Source organism: Cydia fagiglandana, chromosome 5 (genome assembly GCF_963556715.1).
Source record: "Cydia fagiglandana chromosome 5, ilCydFagi1.1, whole genome shotgun sequence".
Taxonomy (NCBI): Eukaryota; Metazoa; Arthropoda; class Insecta; order Lepidoptera; family Tortricidae; genus Cydia; species Cydia fagiglandana.
In genome coordinates this window covers 1,790,691-1,809,159 of record NC_085936.1, presented here as the reverse complement: position 1 = coordinate 1,809,159, position 18,469 = coordinate 1,790,691, and the positions used below count along the sequence as shown (strand labels likewise).

General features: G+C 36.6%; 2 protein-coding genes across 2 annotated transcripts; one reads left to right on the top strand and one right to left on the bottom strand.

Moving 5' to 3' along the window:
- Nucleotides 1-4,406: 4,406 nt before the first annotated feature.
- On the bottom strand, nt 4,407-9,785 carry LOC134664709 (epidermal growth factor-like protein). The gene is made up of 3 exons (XM_063521455.1): nt 9,778-9,785; nt 5,240-5,330; nt 4,407-5,140 (listed from the first exon to the last, which is right to left on the bottom strand). The coding sequence occupies exons 1-3, from the start codon at nt 9,783-9,785 to the stop codon at nt 4,409-4,411; spliced, it is 831 nt and encodes a 276-aa protein (XP_063377525.1). The 3' UTR covers nt 4,407-4,408.
- Nucleotides 9,786-11,068: 1,283 nt separating this feature from the next.
- LOC134664782 (uncharacterized) lies at nt 11,069-14,005 on the top strand. Its single transcript, XM_063521527.1, has 4 exons — nt 11,069-11,136; nt 11,651-11,754; nt 12,541-13,451; nt 13,855-14,005. Exons 1-4 carry the CDS (start codon nt 11,086-11,088, stop codon nt 13,899-13,901), a joined length of 1,113 nt encoding a protein of 370 aa, XP_063377597.1. The 5' UTR covers nt 11,069-11,085; the 3' UTR covers nt 13,902-14,005.
- The last annotated feature ends 4,464 nt before the right edge of the window (nt 14,006-18,469 follow it).

Sequence of the window (18,469 nt, the reverse complement as noted above, 5' to 3'; positions counted from 1 at the left end):
TCAAGACGAAAGTCTTTAATCAATGTGTGTTACCAGTGATGACTTACGGCTCCGAAACGTGGTCTTTCACTATCGGCCTCACCTCAAAATTCAAAGTCGCACAACGAGCTATGGAGAGGGCTATGCTCGGAGTTTCTCTGCGTGATCGAATCAGAAATGAGGAGATCCGTAGGCGAACTAAAGTCACCGACATAGCCCACCGGATTAGCAAGCTGAAGTGGCAATGGACAGGCCACATTGCGCGCAGAGAAGATGGCTGATGGGGTGGAAAAGTGCTCGAGTGGAGACCACGGACTAGCAACGCAGCGTAGAACGTCCACCCACAAGATGGGCGGACGACCTTGTTAAGGCCGCCGGAAGACGCTGGATGCGGATCGCTTCCAACCGGTACGAATGGATGTCCAAGGGGGAGGCCTATGTTCAGCAGTGGACGTCTTATGGCTGAGATGATGATGATGATGATGATGATACCACCATGAAACCAATTCCAGTCGGTAGGTATGGACCCTCATGTCAGGAATATATAAGTCTGCCAAGGCTTTTCCTGCCGAAACACCTTGGCAGACGAGATTATGTGAGCATGGTCACCATCGGTTACCCTACATCAACCCATCTGATACCACCATGAAACCAAATCATCCCTAAATGGGTGACACCCGGGGTGGGCCGCCCCCGCCGCCCCCACCTAGCTACGCCACTGCATAAGACTATTACAGTAAATAAAAAGACTAATTTCTTATTAGAAAGTCGTTTTTTTTTAAATTTATTCCTGGTACCAAGAAAACATTCCCTAAATCCGGATTTTATCCGAAGTTCGGATTTCGGCGTGAAAATTATCCGAAAATCCGGATTTTGTAAAATAGATTCGGATTTGCAATCCCTAGTTAGAACTGTGACCCCTCAGAGAAAAAAAACTGCTACCAGAAAAGTGGATTAGGTTAGGTTTGAACTGTGACCCCTCAGAGAAAAAAAACTGCTACCAGAAAAGTGGATTAGGTCAGGTTAGAACTGTGACCCCTCAGAGAAAAAAAACTGCTACCAGAAAAGTAGATTAGGTTAGGTTTGAACTGTGACCCCTCAGAGAAAAAAAACTGCTAACAGAAAAGTGGGTTAGGTTAGGTTTGAACTGTGACCCCTCAGAGAAAAAAAAACTGCTACCAGAAAAGTGGGTTAGGTTAGGTTTGAACTGCGAGTACTGCGACCCCTCAGAGAAAAAAAACTGCTACCAGAAAAGTGGGTTAGGTTAGGTTAGGTTATGGAAAACACGTAACTACGTACTAATCACGGCAAACTCAAAGTATATTGTTTATACAAAAAAAATTTAAGAGTGAATAATTATAATTTCTCTTCTTACCCACACATAATTAGAAAAACATTTTATGGAGCAACTTTACTATCCATGCTATCGTCGTAATTGTATCTCTTATATTTATTGTGTGATATTGGTTTTGTATATTATATTATTTCAATGTTATACATTTTCCTACTTATCATAAACGATATTATATGTAAAGTACATTATACAATATAAAATTATAGAATTAATTGTTATACGTATCACACGTTATACTAATTGCACGTTATGCCATTCAAAATTATACTAATTGAATTTATATATTCTGAGCAATATATTATAGGTTTGTATACGTTCTATTACTTACCCAGGATAAGGTATATCCTTTTGCTTGGGAAAACGGCAAAAGAATCAATCGGTAATGTTTTCCTGTTTAGTCAACCGGGACGACGGAGATACATATTTAAATTGATATTACGGAATACAATAAGATCCCATAATGTATGTATGCGCCATAAGAAAATACTGATTGAGTAGGTAATATATTATTCAAGGATGGGTGAAGATCGGACAGCCAAAAAGGTCTACTTGGGTCGACCAACTGGGCACCGTCCTGTTGGTCGTCCTAAATACCGTTGGGCAGATAGAGTGGAGGCAGATCTCCGTGAGCTCGGCGTCGGCGAAAGCTGGCGGGATACCGCTCTGGACCGATCAAAGTGGCGTGCTCTTGTGTTGGAGGCCAAGACTCATTTTGGGTCACCGCGCCAACCAAGTAAGTAAGTAAGTAATATATTATTCATAAGATAGATATATGAAGATAAAATATTTCTATGAAATTTTAACGTTTACTTGCACGTCTGTGCTACAAAAATCGCTGCATAGTTATCTTGGTCTGACACTAGTAGTGATGGTCTACTTTGCATCGGTAAAAATATCAATATACCTACCACAGTATAATTTAAATTAAGTTTCGAATTTTTGAGCAAAGTCGTTAGGCACATTTTACGGTACTTAATATTAATACAAATAAGCTTCGCGTATTAACTTTTAATAACTTTTTACCAACAGCCTCAGTTACTTATTTAAATGGTAGACATCCCTACTAAATATTTATCGAGATAAATGTGAGCAGTATAATAAAACAAGTTATTAAAAGAATCAGCCATAAAGCCCGTCACAGACGGAGCGATAATATCACAGACACAGACGGCAGATACCGTAAGATACGGCATCTTACGATATCTTTTACTGTACTTACCTACTATTTGACAGAGTCCACTCACGAAGCAGTAATATAATTATATTTTGGTATCTTACGATATCTTATCGCACCTTAAGATGTTATAGCTAGGTAAATTATGAAATTATGATATATTTTGGTATTATTCGTATTTCACAATGTAGGTGCTAGACACAGAGCGATACATATTTTAGAATCGTTGGTGTATGTGCTTGGCGATACTCTAAGATATCTGTCGGTACGTGTTGGTATCTTACGGCATCTGCCGATTTATCTTACGGTCTCTGCCAGTATAAATTATCGCTCCGTCTGTGTCGGGCTTAAGAAACTAAAATCCTGCTGTAACATTCTGAGCAATGTTATATTTGTCACAAATTGCTGTTAATGAAATTGGAAATGCCTGTCGAAATCATTGTTAATGGATACCTAACAAATTGTAAATTAGAGAATGATTTGATTTGTGATTTATATATTCTATTTTGCACGTCTCAGTTTTATGATTGAAATTTATAGTCGTGAAAGCTATTTGTTATTATTGGTATTAATTATGTTTTAGATAGTTAAGCTTGCTTGTAAACCTCTACTCATATTATAAATGCGAAATTAACTCTGTCTTTCTGTATGTTACCTCTTCACGCTTAAGACGAGAGTGGAGGACCCGCGCGAAATTGCTTTTTCATACAAACGTAGTAAACGTAAACTAATTTTCTTCCCTGTATATTAAAATTATTGAAAATATTTTGACACAATTTGTTGTATATCAACCATGGCTATGCTTCTACGTTTGATTTTTTATTATTATAAGAGTTAACAGCAATTAATTTTTTTTATGAAATCTGTTTTTTGCATCTAAATAAGTCAAACGTAGGGGCATAGCTATGGTTAATATACATCAAATTATGTACAGTCAGCAGCAGAAGTTGCTAAGCGGGCGAGGTGTTCAAAATGATCTTGACGCAACTTTATTGTTCAGAGAATAAGAGCGCGTCAAGGTAATTTTGAACACCTCGCCCGCTTAGCAACTTCCGCTGCTGACTGTAAGAGAGGAAAATGGAGACTACGTTTATATGGAGTAACGGCCGTTCCCTTTTCCCTAGACAGTGAATTTCTATGAATACATTACATTTTCAATACATTACATACATTAAAATCAATAGGGAAGCGATCTCAAGCTGAACATCCCGAGCAAAGGTTATCGCTATTATCAACGCGGCAGGACGTCACTATCGCTATTGCAAAAAGGGCTTTATAATTAAATCACCAATGGTGGACTTTATCTCATTGTCATAAGGCTTAGAATTGGTCAATAAAGGGCCAGGAAGCTCAAAGACGTATTCTGGTTGCGTGATAAAGCTTATTTACATAATTTACAATCGATTTATACATTTAATTTGTAATTAGTTTTTGACTCTTTAACTTGTCATTATAAAATACGGAGTGATAAACACTTAAAAGCGGATAATAGGTGAAACGTGAAACTGATATTAAAAATATTAAAACAAATTAACACACTTGAGGCCTATATTGTTTTAGAATGGGTACCAATAAGGAGCTAAAGAGTCCAGATTACCATTTCGCCGGACGATATCAGCCTGTCAGTTGTTCGGAGCTGTCACCTTTTGCCTTTAACTGACATGCTGATATCGTCCGGCAAACTGCTAGTGTGGGCCCCTTAATGGCTCCTCTACACGATGGGCCAACGCCGGCCCCTCGAAGGGACGCAGCCATGCGGTAGAATGAGATAGCAATATCACTTGCTCCCTCTAACGCATAAATGCGTCCCTTAGAGTAGCCGGCGCTGGCCCATCGTGTAGAGGAGCCATAAGACTTGCCCGCTTGGTCAATTAATTTAAAGAGATGTAGTGTATAAGTACTTACTTGGTCGCCATCAAGCAAGTCCCATCAGCTCTGCACTCTCCGCACCCATATTTTTTCTCTTGACACACTCTACCATTCTTCTTTACAAGTGTTTTATCACACTCGCACACATTCGGTTCTACACACCGTCCGTTGACACAGGGAGGTTCGCACACTGGTTCACATTTACCTTTATTAAGTTTATATCCATGGTCACACACACTGTCAAGTGTAGATTTAGAAGCACAATTTAAAGAGTCTGTACAGTTAACCGCACAATGTGTTGCGTTAAAAGCTATAAAACCATCTTTACACACACAAGTGTTATTCACTGAGCAAAATCCATTCACACATGGATGATCGCATGTAAGTGTTAGGCATTTGTCTTTATGGCGGTATAAAGGCGCATCGCACTTCCGAACACAATTTAAAGAAGAGTCCATCTCAAATCCTTCTGCACAGTTCAGCGCGCAATGCGTTGCGTTAAAAGAAGTATAGTTTTCATTACACACACAAGTATTATTCACAGAGCAGAAGCCATTTACACAGACATGATCGCATGTGGGTAGTAGGCATTTGTTTCTAGTATTAGGGTCGAGGTAGCGTGGCGCTGCGCACTGGCATACATCGGGGTCTACACAGGTGCCGTTGGCGCAGCCGGTACTGCAGACCGGTGCGCAGGAATCGGTGCCGCTGGTGTAGACGTAGCCTTTACAGCACATCAGCTGGTTGGTTACTACGGTGTATTTCTGAAAAGTGGATATGTTTTAGGAAATACATATTTGTATTTGATAGTGTATTTGTTCGACTTTATGTAATTTATATTACCTACTTATTTATGTTTGTACCTGTTTACGCGTCTGTTTAACGGTGCATTTCTTGGTGCCGCACCATTTTCCCGTCGGAACCAGTATCGTCTTTGGCCTCGTCTTCGTCACTCTGCAATTAAAAAAACATTACAGGGATACAGATAAAAAACATTTATCATGAAGACTGACAAATTAGAACGTTAACTCGTTGTAGCGCGACAAGATTTTTATCTCTTTCTGTACAAACAGCACCACTCCTAACTGTACATCGGTGGACCTTATGACAAAAGGCATAAGGTCCACCGAAGTACAGTTAACAGTGTGTATCGTAAACTCAAACTAAACGTGGACTTTTATTTTTTCTAGTTCGATGGCAAATTGGCATAAATTAGTCTAATAATAAGTGGTTACTGTAATAGGCCTTTTCATTTGTGTCAGATGATTTAAGTTACTGTAAGCTTACGCATACTTGCCACTCCAAGAGTCACATATGCGAGTTGACAACCTTTTAAAAACGTGTTAGTTTTATTTAGGCACTTGTTGCCAAGAGCGAGTAAGCGATTAACTTATCGGCGATTTTCTCGCCCAAGAAACGAACAAAAGATTAGGATCCTGTGTTAGTATAAGAGACACATATATTAATAGTTCATCGCTGGCTGTTCACAACTTCACACTGCCGGCGAGAACACTCGCTCTACTAGTTTGTCGCCGCGATAAGATAAAACTAGCTCAGCGGTACGCGCTCGGCGATGCTCGCTTCGTAGTTAGAACTCAAGCTGCGAGACCAATCAGTCTGCGTGTTCGGCTACGCTGCACCGCCCGAGCGAGTGACGCGAGTAATAGCCCGTCGCACTCGAACACTCGCCTATAGCCGAGCGACAAAACTATTGGAGCTAACACCCGCTTCTCGCCGCTCGCCCACTCGTTTCTAGTTTATCGTTCTACTCGCTTATCGCTCATCGTCGGCGGTGGGACAAGTGCCTTAAACGTGTTAGTTTTGCCAAGATAACAGATTTTGAATCTCGGCGGCGCTTAGAGCTTGACGCCAAGCGTGATAGAATAAAAGCCAGACCACCTGCGGCAATACCCTATAACTATGTTAACGGTGTGCTCACATGCCCGCAATGTTCGCGAACTTTTACTAACAAGATCGGCTACATCAGCCACTTGCGAGCACACCAACGACAGCAACGGAGTTGACAGCAGTCGCCGTAGCCGAAGTCAGCCGTGGAGTTATTATTATTATTATTTTATCAGTTTTACTTGAAGACCTGTGTGACATCCATGCGGCTGAATGTTGTTAAATCGCACAGGATATTAGGAACGATTGGAACGAATGGCGAAATCTAGTGAGGCCAAGCCACTTCGGGTCGCTGAGCCAGCGAAGTAAGTAAGTAAGTTTTACTTGAAGAACCCCATATTATAGTCCCTGAGAATATCCCAGCAGGGAATACAATGGATTTCGTCGAAACGTTTGCAGAAAGAAATTCCTCTAAAACCGCACGTTGCGCAAGCATTTGCGTTCCATAGTTAGTGTGATGAATCGAATGCTTGTTTTTAAAGCAATTACATTTTATATTTTAACACAATTAAGGCCCCTTTATATTCTCTTGTATCACAGGATGTGCTAAATCCGTGGACTTCCGTCGCGGGTCGTCGTACAAGCTCACAGCGCGTACGCATTTAAATATACTTACATACTTATTATCATATACCTATGCTTAAATGCATATCGAAGAATCACCATTGTAAGGCTAATGCATGCTTAATGAGCTTTAGGGTTCTGCATCTAAAATGGTAACATAACTTGATTACTAACACTTACTCTACATAATAAGTTACCTATTAAAATTGTTTAAGCCGAATCGAAAACGATAAACACTAATTAAGTGAACTATCGTTTTAAACTTATTTTAATGTGTTTGAGTCTCATGGGAGTGTTTAAAGCTATAAGGTTGACGAAATATAAAGTGAGCCGATCTTGTTCGAGAGATCAGCTCACTTTATATTTCATCAACCTTCTTCTTCTTCATGGTCGCGACTTCATGTCTGAGAGACATGACTCCTATGGGGTATTCGTTCTACCACTGCTCTCCAGGCCTCTCGATCTTCGGCCATCTGCATTGTTGCCTGGAGCGAAGTCTGGGTAACATTTTCGTCAACCTTACGAGTACCACTAAACAATTAGTAAGATCATCCGGTGATATTCGTAGCAACACTTAAAATTTAATAGTATACCTAGCTACAGTTTACCGATTCGTTTAGAACTTTGCGCTTTATGGTGCAGAATTTATAACTTAAAAATCTGTTCTTGACCTGTTCTTGTATTTGACATTAATCGCACTCTACACGACCGCAACGAAATCTAATAAAGATCATATTTTTAAAGTTTGAATTCCGCTCTTTTTGGAATAATATGACCTACGGAACCCTGGATACGAGAGTCTGAGTCACTTTTTTTTACATCTACGTGCATATCCTGACGACGTGACGACCACCTCATGACTTAAGTAGGTACAGTCGACGTCAAAGATATGTTTACATTTTTCGCCTTATTATAAAGGGGCAAGGTCATGGTCATGTCAATGTAACTGTTGCATTACTGATGCAGCGTCATTGTCGTCATTGATGCCGCCGCTGGAGGTACGTATATTATTATGCAATTTTCTTGATAAAATTAATGACGTTCGCCGCCTCTTTTCTAACGCGATTATGACGTTCACGTGATTATTTTATCAAGGAAATTGATGGATACAGCGGCGGCAACAACGATACCGCAACAGTAATGCCACGGCATACAAAATAAAAGCTCAATATACAAACAATTCCCATATTCATACGCAGTAACTAGCCAACTAAAGCAGTCAAACTTACCTTAAACCATAGACAGTATTTTTCAGAAAAAAAACATTCATGATGTCTACACTTTCATAGGCGACGTACCTATCTAGTGACGTCACTAAATATTATGATAAATCCACCTCTTAATATTAGTGCTTATTAAAAATTATAGAAAGCGCAAAATATTTGATCTTGTTTTTTGTGTATTTTTATTAAAAAAAATGGAACCTAAAGCAATTTAATTGATTTATTTATGCATAGTAAATTAGCTAATATGTACTCACGTATGTTTCGAGACACAGACACCCTTCTGGGAAGCTTTTAAGCCATCCACAAATCCAACTTCCAAACCAACCAAAAATAAACAAAACATACACCACAACTTCATTTTGGAACACTTCACACTATTTCGAACGCATTTAAATTTCGAATCCTATCCGAACTTTAAATTTATCACTGGCACGTTTAAATTTCGAATTCTAAAGCTTGAAATTTGAAAACTTTTAATGAAATGCCCGATTGACACCCTCTAGTTGTCACGACTGATTCAAAATGGTGTGTCCACTATCTCTTAATGATATTTAAATGCACCAGTAGGCCTCATTAGTATTTCGAGCACGCGATTATGGTTCCTGTTCGTAAAAGCTTAAAGTCTTAAATGAGCCATTTGAGTACGCGTGATTTGTTTTGTGTATGTATATAATTACGAGTAATTAGGATGGGTATTGAACAATTCAGCTTTTGTACCAAATTAGATGTCATTAATTTTAATTACCACATGGTAATTATGTATAAAACAGCTATTAATTTTAGAGAATATTGGACCACTTATAAGGCGTGTTATTTTCAAGTGTGATTGATTTTTAATAAATATTAGGTTTTTGATACATACAACTGTAAGTAAGAAAAATACTGTTTTTCAAGCCAGGGAATGTTAAGTTAAGTATGGTAGGCACTGTATAGGTATAGAACAAGTTTAGGTTATACAATTATATGTACAAAGTTTTTGTGATGGAAAACGCAGACCAACCACATATAAAATCAAATCGAAAATTAACTAATGTATGTAAGGCATTTTTATTTATTTATTTATTTCAATTTCAAATTTACTAGGCATATAAGTAAGCTTTATGACTTTTGATGTTAAATGATCAAAATAAATCTACTTGCTGACCAAAGTAGTAATTTGTAACACTATACCTAATATTAAAAAGTTTATATATATATATAATTATATATAAGTTTATAAATAAAAATTAATGCTTATGTCCACTGTAAGTACATTTCTTAAAACTTTCTACTAATCATTGAGGCGATTTTAAAGAGCCTTAATTAAATGGAGCATTGATTTATCACGTAATCTTTATGACCACCTTCGGTCTCCAACTCTCCACCATTAGGTCAGTTCAGTCAGTAGACAAACCCAAGGGGGTTAAGCAACTAGGTCATATAACATCTTTAAAGTGAACTTAAAGATACTATAGTTCGTTTTTTTTAGCATTAGAAAGAACTTGCAAGAAGGTAAGCGATCTTGACATGTCTTTTAATTGAAAAACGCTTTTTAAAAATCAAAAGCGATTACTTATGAAAGCAGAAGAATATAAATGATCATTTTAGATTCATAATTGTTACATATTTGCCGTAACTTATTTTTAAAATGTGTTTTTCAATTAAAAGACACATCAAGATTGTTTACCTTATTTCTAATGCTAAAAAAACGAACTATAACTTCTTACCTCATCATGTTGTCACCTATAATAATCAAACCATATCCAAAGTACGAGTCGTATCTGATGCATCTTGTATAAACGAGAATGGGATTTCACTAAACAACTGTGTACGCATTAGAAAAGGTAATACGGCAACGTCGGCTACTTAAGTATAAGCAAGTCAAAAGTAAGTACTGAATGAATTACAGAAATGATAAAAGCTCATTTATCTTCATAATTCAATTATATCACTACTAACTTATTATAGCCACCGTTATAATATTTATACACACAGTAATCAATCAAGCTATCTAATTGCGTTTGATAACAACCGTCTCACAAACCTTTAAGGGCTATTCTTGACTGTTTCATTAACTTTTGCTGACTTGTTTTATGTCAGTTGGCCGGCCCTTTGTTAGTTTTATCGTGTTTTATCTACAGTTTCCATATTTGATATTATTGTTATGTTAAACTTCACGAGTTAATTATGAAGTTGGTTAGATTTGTTGAGCGCCTGGAGTTTTTTCATAGCAAAGTTCTGAAAAGGGCTTACCACTAAAAGGTAGTTAAGAAGTTGCGTGGTGATTTTCTTGTACAAAGTAGCTAAGTTTGAGCACTAGTCAGTAATCTAGTATAATTAGGTACTTACTTTCTCTTTACCTAAGCATTTGAACATCACTAAAAATTGGAAGAAATATACGGAGTTGACAACTGTTTAAAGAATCAACTAATGATTATCTTAGGGTTTACTTACATTAGTTCTACATATAATGAATGATGATATAATTTATAATGAATTACGGCGCAACTTAACTAATTAATGGTCCTGGATCATTCGATAAGTGAAACATGTCTAAGCAATTAACGCATACAGAATGACTTGCACTACCTGTAAGTAATATTTAATCTCTCAAATGATAAGTCGCTTTAATTGAGATAAAGAGATACTTTCGCCAGTCATTCATAAAAAAGAGTTCATTTGAATAATAACATTAACATATACCAAACGGGTACATATAACTATTACAGTTAATGTTAAGTTTCTGTAAGGTCATGTACACATTTTTCAAATAAAAAAAAAGTAAAAAAATGGAAAAATAAGTTTAGTGAATCAAGCTCTAGACTCACTTCTTGTATTTTTAGAATACTTAGTTGCATTTTCCCTCGGAGTTGCAATGCAACGCAGGTAAGGGCAGACCTTACCACCATTCTCTACGCATTGGGATTGACGTTTGAGGTAAAATAAACAATATGAAAACACTTGATGAGTAATTAGTATTTATTACATTGAATTATTTCGTTATAAATATCCCTTTAAAGTGGACGTGTCGGTTCATGTCTATGAATATGAAAAGGATTGTGTGCTACTATCTTGCAATTTCAATGGTAAGTATTTTAATAATCTTACCTAGTTGCCATCAGAACAACTTTTATATTAAGTATATTTTTATACACACTTTTATTATGGACTGTTCTTTGAACTACTAATATCTCCGCCTGTTGTCTGCCTCTACATTTAATATATATTGTTCTTTACTTTTGTGTATTTTTACTGAGGTGTGCCAATAAAGAGTATTCTATAGATCTATCTATCTCCTTGAGACATTTTTAGATTACGTAAATATAAAAAATACCAAATCTTACAAGATTTGAATCAAATAAAAATACAAAAATTACGCACAACATAATAGTAGTAAGTAAAACGTGGTAAGTACAGTGACCATCAGATATATCAGAGCGCCCGGGGCATTCAAAAATATCTGAACACGCGCTATAACGCCTTGACAATAGAGGCGTATTCAGATATTTGTGAGCGCCTTGGCCGCTCCGATATCTGATGGTGGCAAAGAAAATGGCTGCCAAGTACAATTTGGAACTATAAGTATTTGCTATTTCGCAGATTCCACTAAAAGAGTGTGCATATTTAGACGGAGATTGTATGGAATTACAGCTACTGGTGGAAGAAACCCACTGCGGTTACAATAATATGACATCACTAACCATGTAAGTTTAACCTCTAGCCGCCCAGAGACCTATAAAAAGGTCTCCTCTTCCATTCTAATTTGAACTTTGTGTTGACTGAATCAAAGTTTCATTTTGCTTGGCAAGCTTTGACGTATGGGCGGCTAGAAGTTAATATAGTAACAACTATAATAGAATAATTTGAAATTTGGAGAAAACACAAAGCAAATAATTTGCGCTCTTTTGTTGGTAAGTAGTAACTTACACAAAGTAGATACTTACAGGTTGGCTCGAAAATACCTATATTACAATTATTATTATTTTGTATTATTTTTCTTCAAATCAGAGTTGCAAAGGTTTGACACTTAAAGAGCCGGCATGCTTTGTTAACGGTAAAATTTGAACCTCGCTGAAACAATGAATTTCAGATGTCGATGCCTTGTAGAACTGTCTGTAACGCCGGTTGCTATAAACGAATTTTGACATCTTTCTTATTTGAAAACATAATATCATTGAAAGATACCAAATTCATACACATGAATACACAATATTGATAATTAAAATTCGGATAATTTTATAAGTAAGGTGTATTCGGGTAATTCCGAATGTCAAAAACTGTCGGATAGTTCCGAAAAGAGACTTTTATTATGATGGAATTTTGGGTGAATTTCATCTGAATTTCGGAATTATCCGACATTCGGAATTACCCGAATACACCTTAGCTAATACTTTTAAAACCCTAGTCCCAGGGTCAAATGAATCCCGAAATTGGCATATGTACTTTAGTCTTAGTAGAACATCTTACAGTTAATCTGCATTTTATTTTAGGTACACAATTAATAATGAATCTCTAGTAACTTCTCTCAATGACGGCTGCGCTGTAGGTTTTGATGCACCACTTTATTTAAATAACACATTTTACCTCGAATGTGATACTGAAACAAGTTGCTTTGATGGATCAAAAGCAATTAGTAGAGAGACTTATTACCTCGAGTGTGAAGAAATGGAAATAATTAATAAACGAACAATTAATCCAAAGGAGCATAATGAAAGTACGACAGAGTCGTATTTACTGAGAAATCAAACTACAACAGAACTCTATGATAAATCAACAGCTGTGAAAGGAAATTTGTCAGAAGTTTATATATTTACAAATGAAAGTAATACAGATCTTGTAAATTCAACAAAAGCTGATGTGTTTACATTCGAATCTTCCACAGCAGCAGTTGAAAGCATATCGAAAAATTACATTTCGATTTCGTCAGAAGGTTATAGGATTACAACGGAATCTACCCGATCTATTGATGGCATATTTATAAATGATGTCGCAAATTTGTCAAAGACTAATGTGATTACAACTGAATCTAGCACAGCAGTTTATGGTATATTGATTCATCATGTAGCTAATTCGTCAGAGGTTCATGTGTTTACAACTAAAACTACCACAGACCTTTATGATAAACTCAAAGATAATCATAATTCAATAAAAGCTGATATTGACAATAAAACTACGACTGAGCATCATGATGTTTTGAAGGATATTAATGCGACTTCAACAAAAATAGATGAATTAAATAATAAAACTGATGTTCATTCAGTAAAGGCAGCTAAGGAGAATTCTTCTGATTCTAGTAATGTCTTGGCTATCTTGGGATATTCTTTAGCAAGTGTCGGAGCAACACTGGCCCTAGCTTTTGGAGCATATAGATTGAAAAATGCTTTACAATCAGGAAGCTACTGTAAGTATAGATTTTTCTATTACAAACTTATAACCCGTTACTCCTCTAAGTTGACCCTAATATTCAACAGTTCCAAAGATTTAGCTCACCAGTTAAATTATATAAAGCCTGTTGAGATCATCAGCATTTCTCAAGAACTTGACTACAGATATTATTTTCGGCAATCCATTTATTATATTAAAGTATTCCAACAAACTGGACTAGATGCCCTTAAAGAATCTTACTCTCCATCTGAAAACGACATAGGTACATTATATAATCATCCCTTTGATTAAGAACAGCCTGAATTCCGAAGGTTATTTTCATATCAAGTACATATATTATAGTTCTAGTAACGTTTCTCTATTTAATAAACAAAACAATGTAGGGTATTCGTTGTGAATTAGTGTTCTTTTTTTTTCAGTAATCCCTGAAACACCAAGACCACCGGCTTTTACAGAACTAGCATGAATCAATTGATTTATGGTCACTGAAACATTCAGTCTTCTCTTCTGTATTGGATTTATCCTCATCTCCAGAATTAGATGTACCAAATCTACAATTAGAAGTAAGTACCTAAGTACCTATTAGGACTAATTAAATTATTTTCAGAAAATATTTTAATTTGTTTGTTTTGTTTTATTTAAATAGGTATACGTATAAATAAACAATTCTGTAGACTTTCGTTTAAAACTATTTTAGTTTCTAAGTCGTAGTAATTTATTTCACAAATGTGCAACTATTACCTACATGTTAAAGAGTTATGTTATTTTTATTGTTTTATTTTTACTTTAAATGTGTATAACACTACATAGCGTTCATTATATATTTTTATATGGACTTTTGTTTGAAACAAAGTGATTTTATTTATAGAGAGGCAGATAACTATTTTCCATTGTTTAATGTTGGCAGTAGGCCCCTAGAATTAAGCTTCCGACTATAGTTCGTTTTTTTTAGCATTAGAAAGAACTTGAAAGAAGGTAAGCGATCTTGACATGTCTTTTAATTCAAAAACGCTTTTTAAAAATCAGTAATTATTACTTATGAAAGCAGAAGAATATGAATGATTGTATTAGATTCATAATTGTTACATCGCCGTGTGCCTGCTACACTGCCACATCTCAAAAAACCGTTTTTTCGAGAAATCTCGTCTCAAAGTTGTGAGAGTATAGTTCAGGGTGTTTAATAGGATCTTACTCCTTTAGTTTTAGGTCTATGAATTTAAAATTTAGCTTTTTTTACTCGGAATGATATAATCCTCCTTATGACCACGCCACTTTTTAAAAGAAATGTATATTTTTTAAGACACAAGGCCCTAAAGACAGGTATTTAGAGTTGTGGCCGTATTGCAGAAACGTTTTTTAAAGTTTTTGGAATGCGGCCAAATTTAAACACAAAATTATTGGATAAAGGTTACCATGCAAATATAAATAAAAACACCAAAATAGTTAAAATCCCTTTATTTTATCAATTTTGATAGGAACAAGATCACTATACGCGATAATATGTGTAACTCAACTAATTATTATTTTCTAGGACGCAACTCAAAAGCTTCATTTAAAACGTGTGCTATATAGCCACAACTCAAAAGGGCCGTCTGAGGGCCTACCGCGAACCACGTTCGACGTGTTGCCTCTTTGTCGCACTTGTAAATTCGTAGGTAAGTGTGACAGGAAGGCAACACGTCGAACGTGGTTCGCGGTAGTCCCTCAGTTCATGTGCGAACGCCGCGGGAGCAGGCGGCAGACTGGTAAGTGGCTGTATTGCAGGGAATCGTCTGACAATTTATGGTCAGAAAAAGGCTCTTAAAGACCTTTTTTGCTATGGCTCTCGAAATAAGGTCGTAAATTGAACAGTTTTGAATACGAATCTGCAATAATCCAGAAAATTAAAAATTTGGAATTGTGGCCGTATAGCAGGCACACGGCGACATGTTTGCCGTAAATTATTTTTAAAATGTGTTTTTCAATTAAAAGACACATCAAGATTGTTTACCTGATTTCTAATGCTAAAAAAAACAAACTATAGTTCCGACCAGTATTTACTTTTAAATAGTCTCCCGTATCGCGATAAACTCAAAACCTACCGAACGGATTATCATGGGGTTTTCACTTATTACTTATAACCTCTAGCCGTCCATACGTCAAACCTTGCCAAGCAAAATGAAATTTTATTTTGTCAACACAAAGTTCAAATTAGAATGGAACAGGAGACATTTTTATAGGTCTCTGGGAGGATAAATATCACTAGAGTGATTCATTCTTAAGGAAGGTTTAGGTGTATAATGTGTTAAGGTTTTGTTTAAATCCATGCGAAGCTGGGGCTGATCGCTAGTTGATTTTTCATAAAACTAACTTAAATTATTATACTCTTTTTATTTCATAACTGCCTATTGTTGTATATATTTATTTATTACCTAGACACTTTAACGTTATTGCAAAAAATATTTCCTTTTAATTTTCCGTATATTATATTTATTTCCTTATAACTCTTATAAGTACCTATGGGTAACCAATTAACCATTGAAAATGACTAACAAATAAATCATAACCTAAAATGTATATTTAGTTATGCATAAAGTTATTAGGAAAGTGACTAAATCCAGCATTTTCCTTTGGGGTTTCATAAGCAACAATCGACAAAAACTACATAATATAATTAATATGTATGAATTTTAATGAAAATCATATATAAGTGCATAATGATACTTTTTTCTTCTGCATACGAGTGTGCAATTGTCATTTTCACTAATCCTGGGTAGAAATTTGAAGCTCGTGAAATTGGCGTTTTTTGCAAATTTCCGCATTTTTTTTATTTACAAAAGCTGGATCGACAAAAAATTTTATTTAATCATACAATCCGGTCAAAAAATTAACGAAAATCGGTGCAGAATTGCGACTTGTAGAGGAGAACATCCGGACACACGAAGGTAAAATACCCAAGTCAAAACGGAGACCTTCGCTAACGCTTCGGTGCCTAAATTGAATAATTAACATGAACATGATTAAATTGAGATGGCATACATGATGTATGCACATATTTTAACTCTCAAATAAACGTTTTATGTGCCGTATAACAATTTTATTTGCCAGACTATACAAATAATAAAACGGCGGTGTAGACACAGCCTTAAGAAACCCTTCCGCGCATGCCCCACCTTAAACCATTATATGAAGGACCCTTTATTCTAAAAATCCCGACTTATTACGTCCCGCGCCATGACGAGAACAGGTCCATATTAAATGGTTAACGCAACAACTTCACACTGTAACCGTAACATTTCAAAAGTCGTATCTCTATACAAGTTTCATAATGAAATACGACCTTTCGAATTTGTGTGGCGTAGAGCTTCGGACGAAACTCACACTGTAACCGTTGTAAATCAAAAAGTCATAACTCTATACTAGTTTGGTTGTGACATAAGACCTTTGGATTTTTGTGTCGTAGAGCTACAGTTGAAATCAGGTGTGCGTAGCAATTTAGAAAGTCGTATCTTTTTATAACCTTCATACTGAGATATGACCTTTTAGTTTTAGGTTTATCAGAGCTTCGGGAAAAGTCGGAAACGTCCGGAAGATTTCGGGAGGAGTAAACGTTTTTCTAATGTATTCAGGGTTTACACCAATAGTAAGTTTTGACAAGCTATCAAAATTTTTTGGTATGGTTAGGAATTCGATAGCTGAAATAAAATAGTGATTTTTTATTCTGTATTTTTCTACAAAAATAAAATATAGATTACGTAAGAAAAATATGGAATAAAAAGAAGTAGGTTTAAGGCCGAGCCACACCGGCTGCGTGTGCAGCACGTTGCGTGGCGTGCGCTGCGTGACGTGCGCAGCACCCCTGTCACACCGGGTGACGCGCACGTCACGCAGCGCACGCCACGCAACGTGCTGCACACGCCACGCAGGCGCACGCTGCAGCTCAGTCATGCGTGCAGTAAAATAAAATACTCCTGCGACAGTACCTACATCATGTTATTAAACTCCCGTTGCAAATGGAAGCTGCTCACCTAATGCCGCCATTGCAATTAGAAGAAAAAAATGTCTCATATTTGAATCGAGATAGTTGAGAGTACATAATATTGTTTACCGACGCCAAATAGTTCACAATACAACAACCTTGTTTTCCAATAATATCGTTAATACCTAAAATCGATTCTTTCCCACAGGCCAAATTATTTTTTTTAAGACGTATTTGTGGTAATCTTTGTGCTATATTGTAAATATACATTCATATTAACGAAATATTTTAATTAGTTTTTCTTTTATCACTGAATCCGTATTAAAAACCAGCACGCGCACCGGCCGAGTTGTAAATAAATACAAGTGGCTGCGCGTGTACACGCACAGCACCTATGCAGCACCGAGCTGTGCGTGTCCGAACCTGCTCGGTTCGCCCTCTCATAGGGAACGCAGTTAAACACAACGTCATCACTGCACGCAACGAAGCGACGTTGCCGCTCCGCTGCGTGGACGCGTGCACGCAGCACGCAGCCGGTTTGTCTCGTTGGAGCTGCGTTGCGTGCAAGTCACGCGTACGCGCACGTCACGCACACGTCACGCAAGCGGTGTGTCCTCTCTTATGAGTTTTCATATTCTACAACGCAGCGGGACGCGTACGTGCACGCGCACGTCACGCACACGCATCCGGTGTGGTTTGGCCTTTATTGTGTAGGTCACAACGCAAAGCGGCATTGTACATAAAGTACAAATGTTACCGCCATTATGGACCATAAATCTTGAGCTAAAAGGACTAGAATCCCATGAAGCAAAATAAACTTAGGTCATGATGGTTCTTAATTACAGCTATGATTGTTATTGAATTTGGCAAGAGTATCATACGACGAAGGCAGCAGGCTAAAAATACAATTTACGAGAAAAAAATCCTAGAAAACGGAAAACCTCATTTGATACCTCTTATTAGACATCAAATACATTGACGTGAAAGGGCATGTCTTGTTTTTGTAACAAATTTCAGTCAAATGTATGTAACCTATAATTTGTACAAACGTTGTCTCCGCCATATTGAATAAAACG

Coding starts and splice junctions, on each gene's coding strand:
- LOC134664709 (XM_063521455.1), bottom strand. Junction 5,141..5,239: donor TTAAACAGACGCGTAAACAG/GTACAAACATAA, acceptor TCCACTTTTCAG/AAATACACCGTAGTAACCAA.
- LOC134664782 (XM_063521527.1), top strand. CDS start 11,086: ATGTCTATGAATATGAAAAGGATTGTGTGCTACTATCTTGCAATTTCA. Junction 11,137..11,650: donor ACTATCTTGCAATTTCAATG/GTAAGTATTTTA, acceptor GCTATTTCGCAG/ATTCCACTAAAAGAGTGTGC. Junction 13,452..13,854: donor TTTACAATCAGGAAGCTACT/GTAAGTATAGAT, acceptor TTTTTTTTTCAG/TAATCCCTGAAACACCAAGA.